We start from the raw sequence: 15,559 nt of genomic DNA, 5'->3' as shown, positions 1-15,559 counted from the left end.
GGACGAGTCAGGGAGTTATTAAGGGAATGTATCAGCGGCACAGGCCACACCGAGCAGCGACTAGGGATTCGGCAACGCATGAAGTACACATGGGACATATCGTGAAATACAGGGGAGATGGGGAAATAAATCAAGGGGTGGGCTGGGCAGGAGGAGGTGTTGAATTGGGTCTGTTTTGTGCAGATAGCTGCCCAGGCAGCCAAGGCAGTGTCTGAAATCCTCTAGGAGGGAACCTCATTCACCGTAAAACTGAAACAACTGCAGTGTTGCTGCTGCTGGCTGTGTCCGACTAGCCCAGCAACTGGAATAAAACCGAAGCTCGAAGGGGCCTGATTGCCATCCAGAGAGCAACATGAACTTGCTGTGTATGAGCTCTAGACAGACGGATTAGCTAGATGATGCTGGAAAGGGACTGGCTGTATATTTATTCAGCTGTTGTCCAGGTTCTGAGAAGTATTAAGCTCCACAAGGGAAGCCATTTTCCTTTTATTTTTTTTTTCAACAGGGCTAACTTCAACAATTCACGTTTCCCTAGGGAGAGGTGTCTGCTGGTAGAACCATTGGCTGTGCATTTCCAGCCATGCGGCGAGGTGGGTTTTGGTTTTTTTTACGGTGCTAAGAATACTTGTCTGGCGATTGTGTGTGTGTTTGTGAGACTGTGCGTGTATCAGTGGGGGTGTATCTGAGTGTGTGTGGTCCTGAGTATGTAGGTGACTCTGCGTATGTGGGATTGGGTGTGACTCTGAGTCCCTGGGGGTGTGACTGTGTGCGTGTGACTGTGTATGTATATGAGTGCGCGAGCATGTACCCTGTGATTCATACAAAAGGCACTGCCAGTTACACAACATGGTGGTACCTCTGTAGCAGGGCATGACTTTATAGGAGCTGAAACTGACATATATGGCCCTAGGTGACCAGAAACAAGCAGGAGGGCATGACATATGCTCAGATCAGACTTATTCGCCTGCATAAACTCATGGCCAGGGGGTGCCAAGACACAGTGTAAATGCCCACCTGTTGTTTCTGTTTTCTGTAAGGAGGAAAACAGCTGTCAATAGAAGGAAGGGCTGGGGGGACATATTGATGCCTTGCTACATGCAAAAGCAGAATGCTGAGACTCTGGGTGGCTCCAGATGGAACCAGCCTCAGAAAACAAATAGAAGGCGATACATGCCTCCATCAGCACCCAGTCCTTCCCCAACCTAAGGCTGGGGTCATGGGACCCCTCTTTGGCTAGAGGGTAATATTGCTTCTCACTTCCGAGCCAATAAGGCAGGACCTGAGAGCAGAATCACCTGTAGGGGACACGCCCCAAGAAAAGATGAAACCAGTCTTTTGATTGACTTGGTCACAGTCTATAAATACCTACGAGGGGAAACAAATATTTCATAATGGGCTCTTCAGCGTAGCAGAGGAAGGACTAACGGGATCCAATGGCTGGACATTGAAGCTCGACAAATTCAGACTGGCAATTTAATGGTAAGAGACATTAACCATCAGAGCAATTTACCAAGGGTCATGGTGGATTTGCCATCCATGGCCATTTTAAATTCAAGACGGGTATTTTTCTAAAAGATCCCCTCTAGGAATTATTTGGGGGAAGTTCTCTGGCCTGTGTTATGCAAGAGGTCAGACTGGATGATCACAATGGGCCCTGCTGGCCTCAGGACGTCTGACTCCAGTTCCAAGCTCTTGATATAGCTCCAATCTTCTTCTCTCTATAATGGGCTGAACTAGATTCTAGCCACCCAAATGGGGCGGGGAGGTTCTGGCTCCAAATCCACAGTGAGCCAGAGTTTGGGAAGGTCGTCAGATTTAGCCCACCGGAGCCGAGAATTTGGACGCAACTCTGGATTGGAACTTTTGGTTTGGGCTCCAGGTTGTGACGTGCTAGATGGAAATGTGTAAATCCTACATCCAGATGGATATCCTAGAGAACAGGCTCTGACTGGGACCTGTAGAACATTAACCTCTGAGCCGTGATAAAGCATTGGCAATGTTCTGGTCTTATCACCCAGTATTCTGGTCCTGCACCTTCTCTTGTGATCCTAGGTTTACCATCCCTTTGCACCGGCATAGATCAACCCCCTTTAGCATCATCGTTCCAGAAACACCTCGGCATCAAACGCCAAAGGCTCTGAGTCCAGAGCTCTCCCTATAACCCACAGCTGGGTAGAAGAGGAGCCACTATGGTCCAGTGCGGGAAACCCTAGACTGAGATCCAGATAAATCCCAGTGCTGCCTCTGACCTGCTGCTGGTCTTTGCACTTCTATAGTCCCCTCTCTGGCTTGTCTCGCTTGCCCTCCCTCCCTCCCATTGGCTGAGCCACTGCTTGGCTCCTTGGTCCGGGTCATGCATGGAAAGACAGTGGCTTGCTGGGGAGAATCCATTTCGGCTTGTAATAGGGCCGATCGCCCAGCCCATGCCAGCAAGGCTGCGTTCACCCTTTGCTGCCCCTGTGCTGCTCAGCAAGTGCCCTGGCCTGGCCCCCTCCTGCTGCTCTGACACGGTCCCCGATGGATCTGGAACGCTGGGATGCAAACAGGGAGGTTGGAGGCCCCCTCCCATTTCAGTCGGTCCCTGGCCACTCTTGGGGGCTGAAAATAGCTTCTCCCCTTCCCCTACATGATTCCCTGCAAAGGACGCCTGTGGGGAGCCTGGGAGAAAGGACGGGGATGCCAAGGGTCGCACGGGGGCTTGGCACCGAGTGCCGGAGCTGCTCGCTGGAAGCTTGTAACCCCCAGACATGGAACAGAACTGAACACATTGGATGCCTGGAGTCTGGCAGGAGTGTGGGGGTTCTCAGTGATCAGAGAAAGCCGTGGCAGGAAAGGAGGGCTGAGGCCAGGGGAGTGAAAGGGCTCCCCCCACTCCCAATCCATCAGCGACCCATCCATCATGGTGTACCTCAACCCCCCCTTGCAATAACCACCTGGAGCCAGGTTCATTCAGGGCCCAGCCATAGACTGGCTGGCCAGGGCTGTGGCTTGGGGGGGTCTGCTGGGGTCACCCCACCTGAATACACAGTGACAATGTCAGCTGGCGTCCAGCCTGTCTTCCCGCAGAGTCCAGGGCACCGGAAACCCCGGGGAAGTGTGGGGAGGAAAGATGTGGTGGAGACCCAGAGGGGTGTACATGGGGGCCCTGCAGATCCTCACCCAGGGCGATGGATGACAGGGGGACCCCAGAGCTCTGTCCCAGGCTTGCTGGGCTGACGAGCACTTCATCAGCTCTGTGCCAAAGTGTAGGTGGGGTGGAGAATTTCCCACAGCTCTGAGCGTGTCAGTGGCAGGGATCCCGAGCATGAGGGATGGGGGAACTGTGCAGCGCTGCATCCCAGGGGTGTGTCAGGTGGGGGACCCCCTGTTTTACACCCTAGGGTGGGGTATGTTAGGTAGGGGATCCCCCAGCTCTGCACCCTGTGGGTGTGTTAGGTGGGAAATCCCTCAGTCTGGCACCCTGGGGTGGGGTATGTTAGGTAGGGGATCCCCAGCTCTGCAGATGGGGGTGGGGTATTTTAGGTCAGGGGATCCCTAGCTCGATACCCTGAGGTGGGGAATATTAGGTGGAGTATCCCCAGCTTGGTACCCCCAGTTGGGGTATGTTAGGTGGGGGGAGAATCTCCCAGTTCGGCACCCCAGGAGGTATGTTAGGTGGGAGGGGTTCCCCACCTCTGCACTCTTTAGTGCAGGGATGGGGGGAATCCCTCCAAGTCTGCAGCCCAGGGAAGTGAGACCAGAGGAGAATCTGCCCACCCCCGGCGGCGGGCTGGAGGGGAGGGGGAATGCAGTGCTCCAGACTCTTCTTCCCAAGCACCCCCACCCTCATCCTCATGCACCTCCCCCCACAGGCATCCCTGCCCCAGGCATCGCCCCCACTCACTTGAACTCAGGGGTCAGGTCCGGCTTCAGCCCATAGAAGGAGGAGGACAGGGTCACCATCCAGCTAGGCAGGAACTTGCTCTCCTGGCACTCCAGGAAGGGCGGCGACCACTTGACATGGCTGGCGTCCATCACGTAGCTATCACCCCGGTTCCACTTGGGGGTGTCCAGGCTCTTGAGGTCATTGCTGAGGACCCGCTTGTGCAGGAAGAGGCCCCGCTGGGCCTGCAGGCCATTGAACCACTGGTTTTCCCAGCTCAGGTTCCGGAGGCTCTCAGAAGAGGCCGACAGGTCCTGCAGCAGGATCTCATTGTTCTCCTTAGTGGCCTGGAGCATCAGCTGGGGTTTGGAAGATGCTGGGTGGGCGTCAAAGGTCAGCACGGCCCGGTAAACCTGAGGATCCCCTTCGACGACGCTCCGGACCAGGGCATGGTACCACTCCACATCCTCCTTGACGCTCGACTCCCTGATGTCATTGGTCTGGAAGATCATGTTGAGGAAGTTGGTGGCATGGGTCAGGGTCTCGGTGGCCCCCCGCAGGGCAGAGTGCAGGCTCAGTGGGGGACTGGAGGCCCTGCCCCCATCCCGCACCTCAAAGCGGCGGCTGCAGTTGGCTTGGGAGAGCCTCAGCGCGTCCCCCGAGTACAGGAAAGACAAGGCGGCCTCAGAACCCTCCAGGTCCACCTTCTCCAGGTCGGGGGTGGGCACCCAAGTGGAAGCTGAGGAAGAGGACGACGACGGGGTCCATTCCTTCGCCTTGGGTGTCCTGGCCTTGGGGAGAGGCGACCTCTGGGGCTGGAAGATCCCCGCGCCCCACATAAGCTCCATCTGGAAGCCCCAGAGCAGAGGCCACAGCCAGACCCCCATGGCTGGGTGAACGATCAAAAGAGCCGAGACCCTGCCACCCTGCAGCCAGCAGGGCTCATCTCAGCAGCAGTGGCAGCAGAAGCCGGCAGGGCGAAGATGCCTCCCGCCCCCCGTGGACAAGTGGGACCCTTAGGCGGTGGAGGAGGCGGAACAAAGCAGTGACAGGCTCATTGCTAAGAGAAGCAGCACTGGGGTGCATTTATGCCGGCCCAAGTGTCCTCTGCATCGCCTGAAACACGCAGGACTCTCTCAATTGCTCCTTTTTTCCTTTTTTTTGGCCCCCCCTCCCCCTCCCCTTTGCTGGCGACGGAACGGACGTCACCGGCTCCAAAATATGTACATCTGTCGGCGCTGCCCTTTCCGCCACCCCTCCCCGGTCGCTCGTCCACGCCTGGACCTAATGCGAAGGCTTTTAAACCGCTGCAGATCCTCCCCCGCTCCCCCTGCCCCCCCGCACACGCCCAGAGTGGCTCGCTGCCCACTAATGCTCCCAGTGGAGAAATCCACCCTGGGCCGGAGGCAGGGAATGATTGAAGGCGACTCTCTCTCCTGCTCTAATGCCATTAGGGAGATCTGGGGCTGGCTGTGATGCAAGCAGATCCTCGATGGGCTTCCATGGCAACGGAGCCTGAAAATGTTTCGCCCCCACCCTGCTTCCCCATTCAGCAGCTTCGCCAAGGCCAGGATGGGCATTGATAAGGTCACCGGCTGCTGTTCGCATCACACCGCTACATGGCAGTAACCCTTCGGGCGCCGCCTTCCCCGGGCCAGGCTGGGGTTGGGGGTGGGGGTTCAGCCAGTCTGCGCTGCTCACGAGTAGGGCCAGACAGCAAATGTAAAAAATAGGGACAGGGGATGGGGGATAATAGGAGCCTATATAAGAAAAAGACCCAAAAATCGGGACTGTCCCTGTAAAATCGGGACATCTGGTCACCCTACACAAGAGCCGCGCCTGCTATGCACCCAGTGTCCCCATGTGGCATGTGTGTGATGGGCAGAATATCGGGGGCAGGAGGGGGAGCAGACAAAAAGGGAGAGTGAGATGGAGAGAATGAAAAAAGGAGCGAGACACAGAAAGAGTGAGCGAGAGACGATCCGGGCAGGAGAGAGCCAGAGCCGGGGGGTAGGGGGCGGCTGGGACTCAAGGTGCCACCGCCCTGGCTGGAAGTGGGTTCCCTCCGATGCAGGGTGTAGGGTTTGGTTCAACACCCCCACTGTTCACAATGCTCCAAGGGCACTGGCCAGAGGGAGAGGTTGGGGGCTGGGAGCGGCCTCTCCTCCTGCAGACAAGAGTTTCTGCCTCAACTGCCTGTTAACGCACACACACAGCTGCTGGGAGTGGGGGGCTGAGCTGGGAGGCCCCTACAGGCAGAGCCCCTTGTAGACAGTGGCTATTTATGAACAAGGAGGAGGCAGGTAACCCTTCCACCCGGGGCCAGAGATCCCAGGACGGTGTAACCCTCCCACCCGGGGCCAGAGACCCGGGACGGTGTAACCCTCTCACCCGGGGCCAGAGATCCCAGGATGGTGTAACCCTCCTACCCGGGGCCAGAGACCCGGGACGGTGTAACCCTCTCACCCGGGGCCAGAGATCCCAGGATGGTGTAACCCTCCTACCCGGGGCCAGAGACCCGGGACGGTGTAACCCTCTCACCCGGGGCCAGAGATCCCGGGATGGTGTAACCTCTCACCTGGGGCCAGAGACCTGGGACGGTGTAACCCTTTCACCCAGGGCCAGAGATCCCAGGACGGTGTAGCCCTCCCACCCGGGGCCAGAGATCCCAGGACGGTGTAACCCTCTCAGCCAGGGCCAGAGACCCGGGACAGTGTAACCCTGTCACCCAGGGCCAGAGATCCCGGGACAGTGTAACCCTTCCACCCGGGGCCAGAGATCCCAAAACGGTGTAACCCTCCCACTCGGGGCCAGAGACCCGGGACAGTGTAACCGTCTCACCCGGGGCCAGAGACCTGGGACGGTGTAACCCTTCCACCTGGGGCCAGAGATCCTGAGACAGTGTAACCCTCTCACCCGGGGCCAGAGATCCCGGGACGGTGTAACCCTCCCACCCGGGCCCAGAGATCCCGGGACGGTGTAACCCTCCCACTCGGGGCCAGAGACCCAGGACGGTGTAACCTTTCCACCCGGGGCCAGAGATCCCAGGATGGTGTAACTCTCCCATCCGGGACCAGAGATCCCAGGATGGTGTAACCCTCCCACTTGGGGCCCCAGGATCAGAGTCCCGGGGTGAAGGGACTGGCCATGAATCTGCAGCCACTTGATTTAGGCGAGAGGCAGGTGGCAAACCCCTGTTGGGGCCGCACCTCTCCCTGTGAACAGGGAGCCTGATTCTCCTCCCGCTCAGCCTGGTGCAGTGACTCCATCCAAGTCAATGGGGTGAATGGAGGAGAATGGCGTCAGTGGGGCTGGAGCTGAGCTCAAAGCACTGGGCAGCCACGGTGGCTGTGCCGACGGCTCAGAGCGAATGACATGCTGGATCTCCCGAGCAGGGGGAAAGCAGAGGCTGCTGCCTTTTAATTTAGGCTTAAACAGAATCTCTCTCATGTGGGGATGGTTCTGCTTGGCCAGTGCCACAGCCCACAGTGCTGGTGGCTCCTGCTTCCTCCTCTCCATCTAACCCTGCATCCTGATCTGCCGCCTAGCTAGCCCGTTCCCCGTTGTGAAGGCAGGGAAACTGAGGCATAGTGTGACTTGCTGGAGGTCCTACAGCGAGTCAGTGGCAGAGCCAGGAAGAGGATCCAGATCTCCTGAAGCGTGGCCTTGTGCTGCAGCGGCTAGCCCGTGCGTCCATCTCCCATTGCTGACTCCTCATCAGCACACCGAGGGTGGCACTGTCATGTCACGTCGAGTCATTCAGCCGGGCCGGCACGTTTATCAGCTAGGCCCTCGGCTCCGTGGAAAAGGACCTTGCTTGCGAGCGCTGATGCTGCTGGCTTTAACACCCCGATGGCCCCCTGTGCTTGAACTTGTCTGGCCAATCGACTTCCCCCGGGGGGCTCCTGCAGGCAGCTAATGGCGTTTGGTTTGTTGGTGGAATCCCCGCAACGAGCAAGGAGGAAAACCGAGGCCAAGGCGGTGGATCAGCAGCAGTGACAAAGCTGGAGAGAGTGTCTAGGGCTTTCCCCGTGGCAAGGGCCTGCAGGCTCGTCCCTGGGCCTGTCACAATGACGCTTTTGCCCAGTGGGCTCTGGAGCGCTCATCAGGGCGTGATTCCCAAGCCACTGAGCAGCACCGGCTCAATCCCACTGGTGTCAGGCTGACGGGGAGGAGGACTGAGACTGGCACCATCCACCCATGGCCTGGTGTGGGAAGACCGGCTTAGGTGGGAATGTGCGAACTGTTTCCTAGAGAGCCTCCTTAGCAGAAGCCCAGCTGTGTCCGTCATCGGCTTGCATAGTGCCGGGCGCTGGGTCAGGCCCAGAAGTGTTGAACTGAAGGGTGATGGGGTGTCCGGGGAAAGTCTTTCAGCTTGGCTGCTTGCCCACTGGCCCGGCTTCCCCCACCTGCCGGAGCTGATGGCAGCTCTGATCTCATCAAAATCCGTGGAAAAGCAAATGCACCAGGATGTCCCATGCAGCAGGTTTCCTGGAGAAGGATGCGCCTGAACCCTCACAAGCTCCAAAAGCTTTATGACCTGGCTAGAGACGGCTGAACATCTCCCGCAAGAGGACTCCCCTGACCCACCCCCTCACCCACCCACCCACTGCAGGGTTTCACCTTGCGCAGCCACTTGGCTTTGTGTCACCAGAGGGTGCTGTCACATCACAGAAATCCCCTTTCCCATTACCTCTATGTGCCCATAGTCACTCCTGCCCCAGGTGTCCAGTTCTCAGCCCTTCGCCCCCGGCAGGGATGGGCTGGCATGCCCAGCCATAAAGCCCACGCTGTGCCCTGGGGCAGGCATGCCCAGGCGCACATTTGTCATAAACAGATAGCTAAGGGTTAATGTTTCTTTCACCTGTAAAGGGTTAACAAGGGGTAACCAAACACCAGACCAGAGGACCAATCAGGAAACCGGATTTTTCAAAGCTCAGGGACTGAATGTTTGGGTCTGTGTCTTTTGTCTGTCTCTCCGCTATGGGAGGAATCTTTCTATCTTCAAGCTTCTAATTTTCAGTTTCAAAGTTGTGAGTACAAAGGTAGAAAAACAATAGGCTGTTATTGTTTTTTTTGTATTTACATGTGTGTAGTTGCTGGGATGTTTTAAATTGTATCTCTTTTTGAATAAGGCTGTTTATTCATATTTTTCTTTTAAGCAATAGCCCTGTATTGTCACTTTGATACAGAGATTATTTTTTTTGTCTTTTTCTTTCTTTTTATATAAAGCTTTCTTTTTTTAAAACTTGTTGACTTTTCTTTTTCTAGTTATGGCAAGGGATAGGAATCTCTGTGCCAGGATTACTGTCTCTCTCAGGGAAAGACTGGGAGGAGGGGGAAAGAAGGAGGGGGAAGGTAAATTGTCTCTCGGTTTTGTGTTTCAAGGGATTGAAGCACGGGAAATCTCCTAGTATACCAGGGCAGGAAAATCTGGGAGGAAGTAAAGAGCAGGAAGGGAAGTGGGTTATTTCCCTTGGTTTTTAGAGACTCAGGGCGTCGAGGGATCTGTGTCATTGTCTTGGGGTTCCCCAGGGAAGGGTTTGGGGGGAACCAGAGTGAGCCAAGGCTACTGGAATTCCTTGGGTGGCAGCGATATCAGATCTAAGCTGGTAATTAAGCTTAGAGGGTTCATGCTAGCTTCTCAGTTTACGAACGCTAAGGTTCAAATCTGAGTAGGAAGCTATGACAACATTAAAATAGCAAAAGCGGTGCTGCCATGGGGCAGTGACAGAAACTACATGCATCTGACGAAGTGGGTATTCACTCACCAAAGCTCATGCTCCAAAACGTCTGTTAGTCTATAAGGTGCCACAGGACTCTTTGCTGCTTTTACAGATCCAGACTAACACGACTACCCCTCTGATACTAGAAACCACAGTGGAATCACTCGGCTTCTGATGAAGCAGGAGAGAGACCTTGGCCCTAGAGACCCTCTCTGGAGAACCCCTGCCCCTGGATTCACAGGGCAATTACTAGCTACGTCGCAGTACAGCCTTGAAGGCCCCACCTGAGATCAGGCCCCATGGTGCTCGGCCTGGCACAGACACATGGTAAGAGACAGGGCCCATCTGGAAGAGCTGGTGGTCTGAACAGACAAGGGGCAGGAGCAATGGAGTATTATGGTCTCTGTTTTACAGATGGGGAAACTGAGGCACAGATCCATTAAGGACGAGATTTTTTGAGCACCCACAGCCAGGGCCAGAGGTTCGAGAAGAGCTCATTTCTTAATAGTCTGAGAAATTCTGAAAGATCTGATCCGCACAAGTTGTGGGGGAGCCAGGAAGCAAACCCAGATTCTTGCTACAACTTGGTTTTCCTTTTTACACCTTTCTGCAGCAAAGCACCGGTCCCTGGGTGTTCTCGAAGCACTCTACACACAGGAATGCAGCCGCCCAGCCCCCTCAAGAGGCAGGTCAGCCCCGTGTCTTACAGAGAGGACACCCCAGGCACAGAGGGGTTACCTGACTTGCGAGATCACAGGGCAGGCTTGGCCCTGATGGTGCAGGGGCAGAGTGCGGCCCACAGAGCTGCAAGTTACAAAGTGATGGGGAGCACAGGGACCCTGGGCAATGCTGCCTCAAAGCAGGAGAGAGGCTTAAGAGGGGAGCAAGCAGCTACACGCCTCCTCAGCACAAAGAAGATGCTGCATCTCCCTTGTCTATGTCTGGTGCCTATCTCCTTCTCACATGGACTGAGCAGCCTGTCCTGCTTGGCACCCTGAGAGGGCTGCTGGATCTAGGTGCGTATCTGCAATAACACCACGTACACCATCAGGAGCCCTTTTCCATGGAGTCAGGGTCCCAGGTGGGAAACAGACATGCCCCGGAGGGCTGCTGACTGAATCTGCACTTCTTCCTGCGTGATGTGGCATGGGGCGCCATTGCACGCTTATAAGGAAGCACTTAACGGGAGCGGGGGGCACGATCTAGTGGTTAAAGCCTAGGTGTGTAAGTCCAGCAAGCGGGGCTGGGTGACCTTGGGCAAGTCTTCACCCTCTCACCCTGTGCTTCAGTTTCCCCATCTGTGAAATGGGGATCATGTTCCTGACCGACGTGGCCTGCCCTGGGAGATTGAAGTTTGCAATCAGAGCAGAGGATTTGTCCGGAGGGAGCTGACTGTCATGGAGTCCCTGGGCGATGCTCTGGAACAGCTCCACACAAAGCCAGTCAGGACTTTGGGGAATCTCCTCTCCCTTGGAGCAGACTTGTTCAGGGCAAGAAGCTCACACGTCTTCACCTCCTGGGTCTCTCCTTGGAGCATTCAGCATCCTCTGCCCCTCCGTGGGCTTCCCACAGCGAGCCCACCCAGGCGGGGTCCTGGGGAAGCCACAGGGTTCTGCACCCCCACTTTGCAGTCAGACGTGACTCTCAGCCAGCAAAACAGAGGTTTATTCGATGACAGGAACAGGGTCTAAAACAGAGCTTGTAGATACAGCGAACCAGACCCCTCGGCCGGGTCCATTCTGGGGGGCAGTGAGCCAGACCCCTAGGTCTGCACTTCACTCCTCGTCCCCAGCCAGCTCCAGACTAACCACCCCCTCCAGCCCCTCCTCTCTGCTCAGCTCCTTTTTCGGGCCAGGAGGTCACCTGATCCCTTTGTCTCCAACACTTTCAGTTGGCACCTTTGCAGAGGAGGGGCCCAGGCCATCAGTTGCTAGGAGACAGAGTGCCCGGCATTTAGGTGCACTGGCCCCTTCCTCTGTAGCAATCACACACCCTTATCCCACCACCTAGATACTTAAGAACTGCATAGGGGACACTGAGGCACCAACACAGTGTTCAGAGCAAACATTAAGAACAGTTCTAGTTCGTCACACTGACCCAACCCTGAAAAATCCAGTGCCGTGTGTTATAAGGGGGCTTTGGAAAATGTCTCCCTAGTTGCTTTTGCTGCTGTTTCATGCCCTCCTTCGCTGGTATCCTCAGAGAATTGCCCTTAATCCTTCTCCCAGAAACACGACTGGGCTGAAACGGCCACTTTCGAGTGCCAACCCTAAGCCAACTGGGCAGTCAGTGGCGCTGCTGGGTCTAACTTCTACCATCATTTAAAGGGATCTGGGCTGCTGAGAAAAGCTGCGTGTCTCCTCCCCCCGCGCTCAGCTTAACTCTCTCTGAATGCAGCTCTTGCATTCTGGTCACTTCACTCAAATCACATGTAATGATGTGAAAGTGAATTGCTTTTTCCATTCCATTACCCCAGCTGCAAGGCTGGGCTGAGCTTTGGTTTCCATTCAGCCCCTTTTCTGTAAAGTTCCATATTGTTACATTCAACTACCCGCTTTGCCGCAGCAGTGTCACCTTAGCGCATCTTGTGCAGCGAACTGTCATGGGCTGCAATTCACCAGGACCTGCCCTTTTACTCTTGGCTGGATGTCACGTGCAATCTGCTTCCAACAGAACACACACAAGTGGTTTTGCATGGTGGAGGAGGCAGCTAGTCCTGCTTGGGTCCATAGCAGGTTTTGAACCTCCTACCTTCAGTGCTAAAAGCATGAGCCTCTGTTGGCCAAGCTAAGGGACTATCTCACGTTAATATAATCTCATAACTGCCTTACCACTTGCAGGAGACCACTCCCAATTGGTATGGTGGTAGCCCCCGGTGGCAGGGCCTTGCACTGTGCCATGCTTACTGCCTTAGACAAGCGGTCCCCAAACTTTCCCCCTTACACCCCTTCTTACCTGGTCCGTACTCCCCCTCTCCCAAGAGCCACAGTCAGGAGAAAGGCTGGAGCCCTGGTTAGGAGCTGGGGCCCGGCCAGGAACTGGGTCCGCAGGTGGGGCTGGGAGCTTCGGCTGGGGCTGGGAGCCAGGAAGAGTGGCTGGGAGTGGGCCTGTGGTTGGGATCAGGAGCTGGGGGCCACAGCTGGGAGTGGGGCCAGGAGTGGGGCTGTGGCCAGGGCCAGGGCCAGGAGTGAGCTGGGGGACAGAGTGGTCCTGGGTGGTGCTCCCTCCGTGCCCACTGTGGGGGCTTGCCCAGGCCCCGCCACACCCCCCCAAACGTTCCTTCACGTCCCCCTGGGGGGTCACGTCCCACAGTTTGGGAAGCACTGCCTTAGACCCGCTCCTCACGCCCCGCAAAGAGAAGCCTGATTGCTAGCGCCTCCTTCTGGCTCAGTGCAAGTCAATGAGGGAGCCTTGTCCTGCACTCTCTGCAGATGGGCAGCGGCGGGAAGGAGAACGTTGGAGATGGGACCAGGCTGCAGATTTGGGCTCTGAATTTAGATGGCCCTGTGGATCGGGTTGGGGTCTGATGTTTTGATTCTGGAGGAAATGGTGGGTTTCTAGAGGATCCCTGCTCACACCACCCCAAAATACTGTGTCATTGTGCAGCGAAAGGGGGTGAATTCTTGTGAGTCAAAGCCTGCCGTAGTGCTCCCGTGGCTTGGCACTGCCAGTGCCAGGGCTAACGTTAGCCCACGTTCAGTTTCCTCCTTTACGTAGCTCAGTTTGGATTTCCAGGCGTTGTGTTTTGCAGGTGCTCAGCATCCAGGAGAGAAACTGTATCAACACTTAGACCCCAGAGCCTCAACTCGGCACGAAACTCCCAGGGGGGAGGATCTGGGTCTGCTCCTGTCTATGGAATTATTGGGAGCCAGATTCTGTGCAGCACCTCTTGGGCAGGAAGGAGTTAACTCCAGCTCAGGATGAGTCCAGAGGAGGGGCTGGGAGCACACTCAGGCTGTGGGGGGACTCAGGGAATCTGTATAGAGAACAGCTCAGGGGAACAAAGGGCTGGGTGAGGGGGTGTCTCTATGGGCAGCAGAGATGGTGCTTGCACTCAGCCCTGTCTCCTCTCTGAGCTCCTGGCATCTGTCTGGCTACCACCTTTGTTCCTGTCTATGCTTCCCAGCTGCCACTGAGTGGGCAGGGGGCCGGGCAGACTCCTCTCCCGCCCATGCCACTTCAGCCAAGCTCACACACGTTGGCCAATGGCAGAGCTGGGACAAGACCCCTAGTCCCCAGAGTTTAAGAGCAGCGTCCTACCCACTAGGTCACACTGCCTTTCTGGCACTTGCTCCATTGAGATGTGAAGGGGCTGAATCTCTGCTGGACTTGTAAGTGCTTGATGAACGCTCCTCTTTTCAGCCGCAGCATTTGGGGCTCCGAGTCAGAAACTAGTCCTGGTGAGGAGCAGATGGGATCGAGGAGCAATGTTACTGGTTCCGAATAAGGACCTTAACTAATGCTTTGGGAGGGATGGAGGCAGCAGGAGGGCCTAGGGTTACAGAGCCGAGAGGGAGGAGGGAGTCTGGAGGCAGCCGTGACAGGATATGGGGAGAATGGTGAGCTAGGCCAAGTGAAGATAACAAGGGCCATACTGGGTCAGACCAATGATCCAGCCAGCCACTATCCTGTCTCTGATAAGTGGCCAGTGACAGATGCTTCAAAGGGAATGAATAACGCAGGGCAAATTGTGTGCTCTCTCCCCTGTCATCCAGCCCCGGCTTCTGGCAGTTTGAGGTTTAGGGACACCCAGAGCATGGAGTGCCTCCCTGACCATCTTAGCTAATAGCCATTGATGGGCCTGTCCCTCATGAAGTTAGCTAATTCTTTTTTGAACCTAGTTATATTTTTGGTGTGAGCAGGGATGAGCGATAGGAATGGATAGCGGGGGAGATTTTAAGCCCTGATCCTGCAAATGGATCATCAGTGACTGAGGATGCATTGAGCTGCCCTTGCAGAATGACTTGCAATACTGGGGGCCTAAGACCACAGACGTGTGGAGAAGTGGTTGATGGAAAAAGAAACATAACAGGACAATCAGAGGAGACCAGTCAGTGTAGGGCTTTGGTTCTTAAACGTTTGTATTGATGACCCCTTTCACACAGCATGCCTCTGAGTGTGACCTCCCTCTTACAAATTAAAACACTTGTTTATATATTTAACACCATTACAAATGCTGGATGCAAATGGGTTTGGTGTGGACGCTGACAGCTCATGACCCCCCCATGTAATAACCTTGCGACCCCCTGAAGGGTCCCGACCCCCAGTTTGAGAACCCCTGGTGTAGGGTGACCAGAAGTCCCGATTTTATAGGGACAATGCTGATATTTGGGGCTTGCTCTTACATAGGCATCTATTACCCCCTACCCCGTCCTGATTTTTCACACTTCCTGTCTGATCACCCTAGGTCAGTGTCACATCAGGCCATAATCGGCAAGCACAGTGATGGGCTGGATAGGGGAAATCAGAGGGCAGGCTAAGCCCCACCCCACAGACAGGGCCCAGCACAACAAACATCAGGCTCAGTGCCAGGAGGAAGGGCAGGGGCGCATAGGGCTGACTGTGGCTGGTGGGGGCAGAATCAGAAGAAGGCGGGGCTTAAAATAGAAGGGGTGGGGCCTAGGTTGAGGTAAGGGCGTGGCCTATCGGAGACAGGGCGGAGCCATACTGGGCTGGAACAGGGCAGGCGCCTAGGGCAGGAGGCGGGGCCTATTGGAGTCGGGGCTGACGTAGGGCGATCTACGTAGTTAAGGGGTGGGGCCTAGGGCCGTCGGGGCTAACGTCCCTCGACGGACGCAGGTGAGGGGTGTGGCCTAAGGCGGGGGCGGGGCCTGCAGAGGGGCCGGCGGAAGGGACCGGAGCGAAGGGGCGTGGCCTGAGGTGGAAGTGAGGGGGCGTGGCCGGCGGCAGTTCCCCTCCGCTGAGGGAGAGGGAAGGGAGCGGCGGCGGGTCCCGGGGGCTGCAGGGGGGG

General features: G+C 56.1%; 1 protein-coding gene across 1 annotated transcript in view; it reads right to left on the bottom strand.

Moving 5' to 3' along the window:
- GPR179 (G protein-coupled receptor 179) overlaps nt 1–4,957 on the bottom strand; it is a 42,613-nt gene extending 37,656 nt beyond the window's left edge. The window contains 1 exon segment of the mRNA XM_032791389.2: nt 3,884–4,957. Within this exon segment, the coding sequence (XP_032647280.1) occupies nt 3,884–4,749 (866 nt within the window). The 5' untranslated portion in view covers nt 4,750–4,957.
- Nucleotides 4,958–15,559: the final 10,602 nt, after the last annotated feature.

Source organism: Chelonoidis abingdonii, chromosome 21 (assembly GCF_003597395.2).
Source record: "Chelonoidis abingdonii isolate Lonesome George chromosome 21, CheloAbing_2.0, whole genome shotgun sequence".
Lineage (NCBI taxonomy): Eukaryota > Metazoa > Chordata > Testudines > Testudinidae > Chelonoidis > Chelonoidis abingdonii.
The sequence above is the reverse complement of the archived record's forward strand: the minus strand, read 5'-3'. Positions and strand labels throughout refer to the sequence as shown.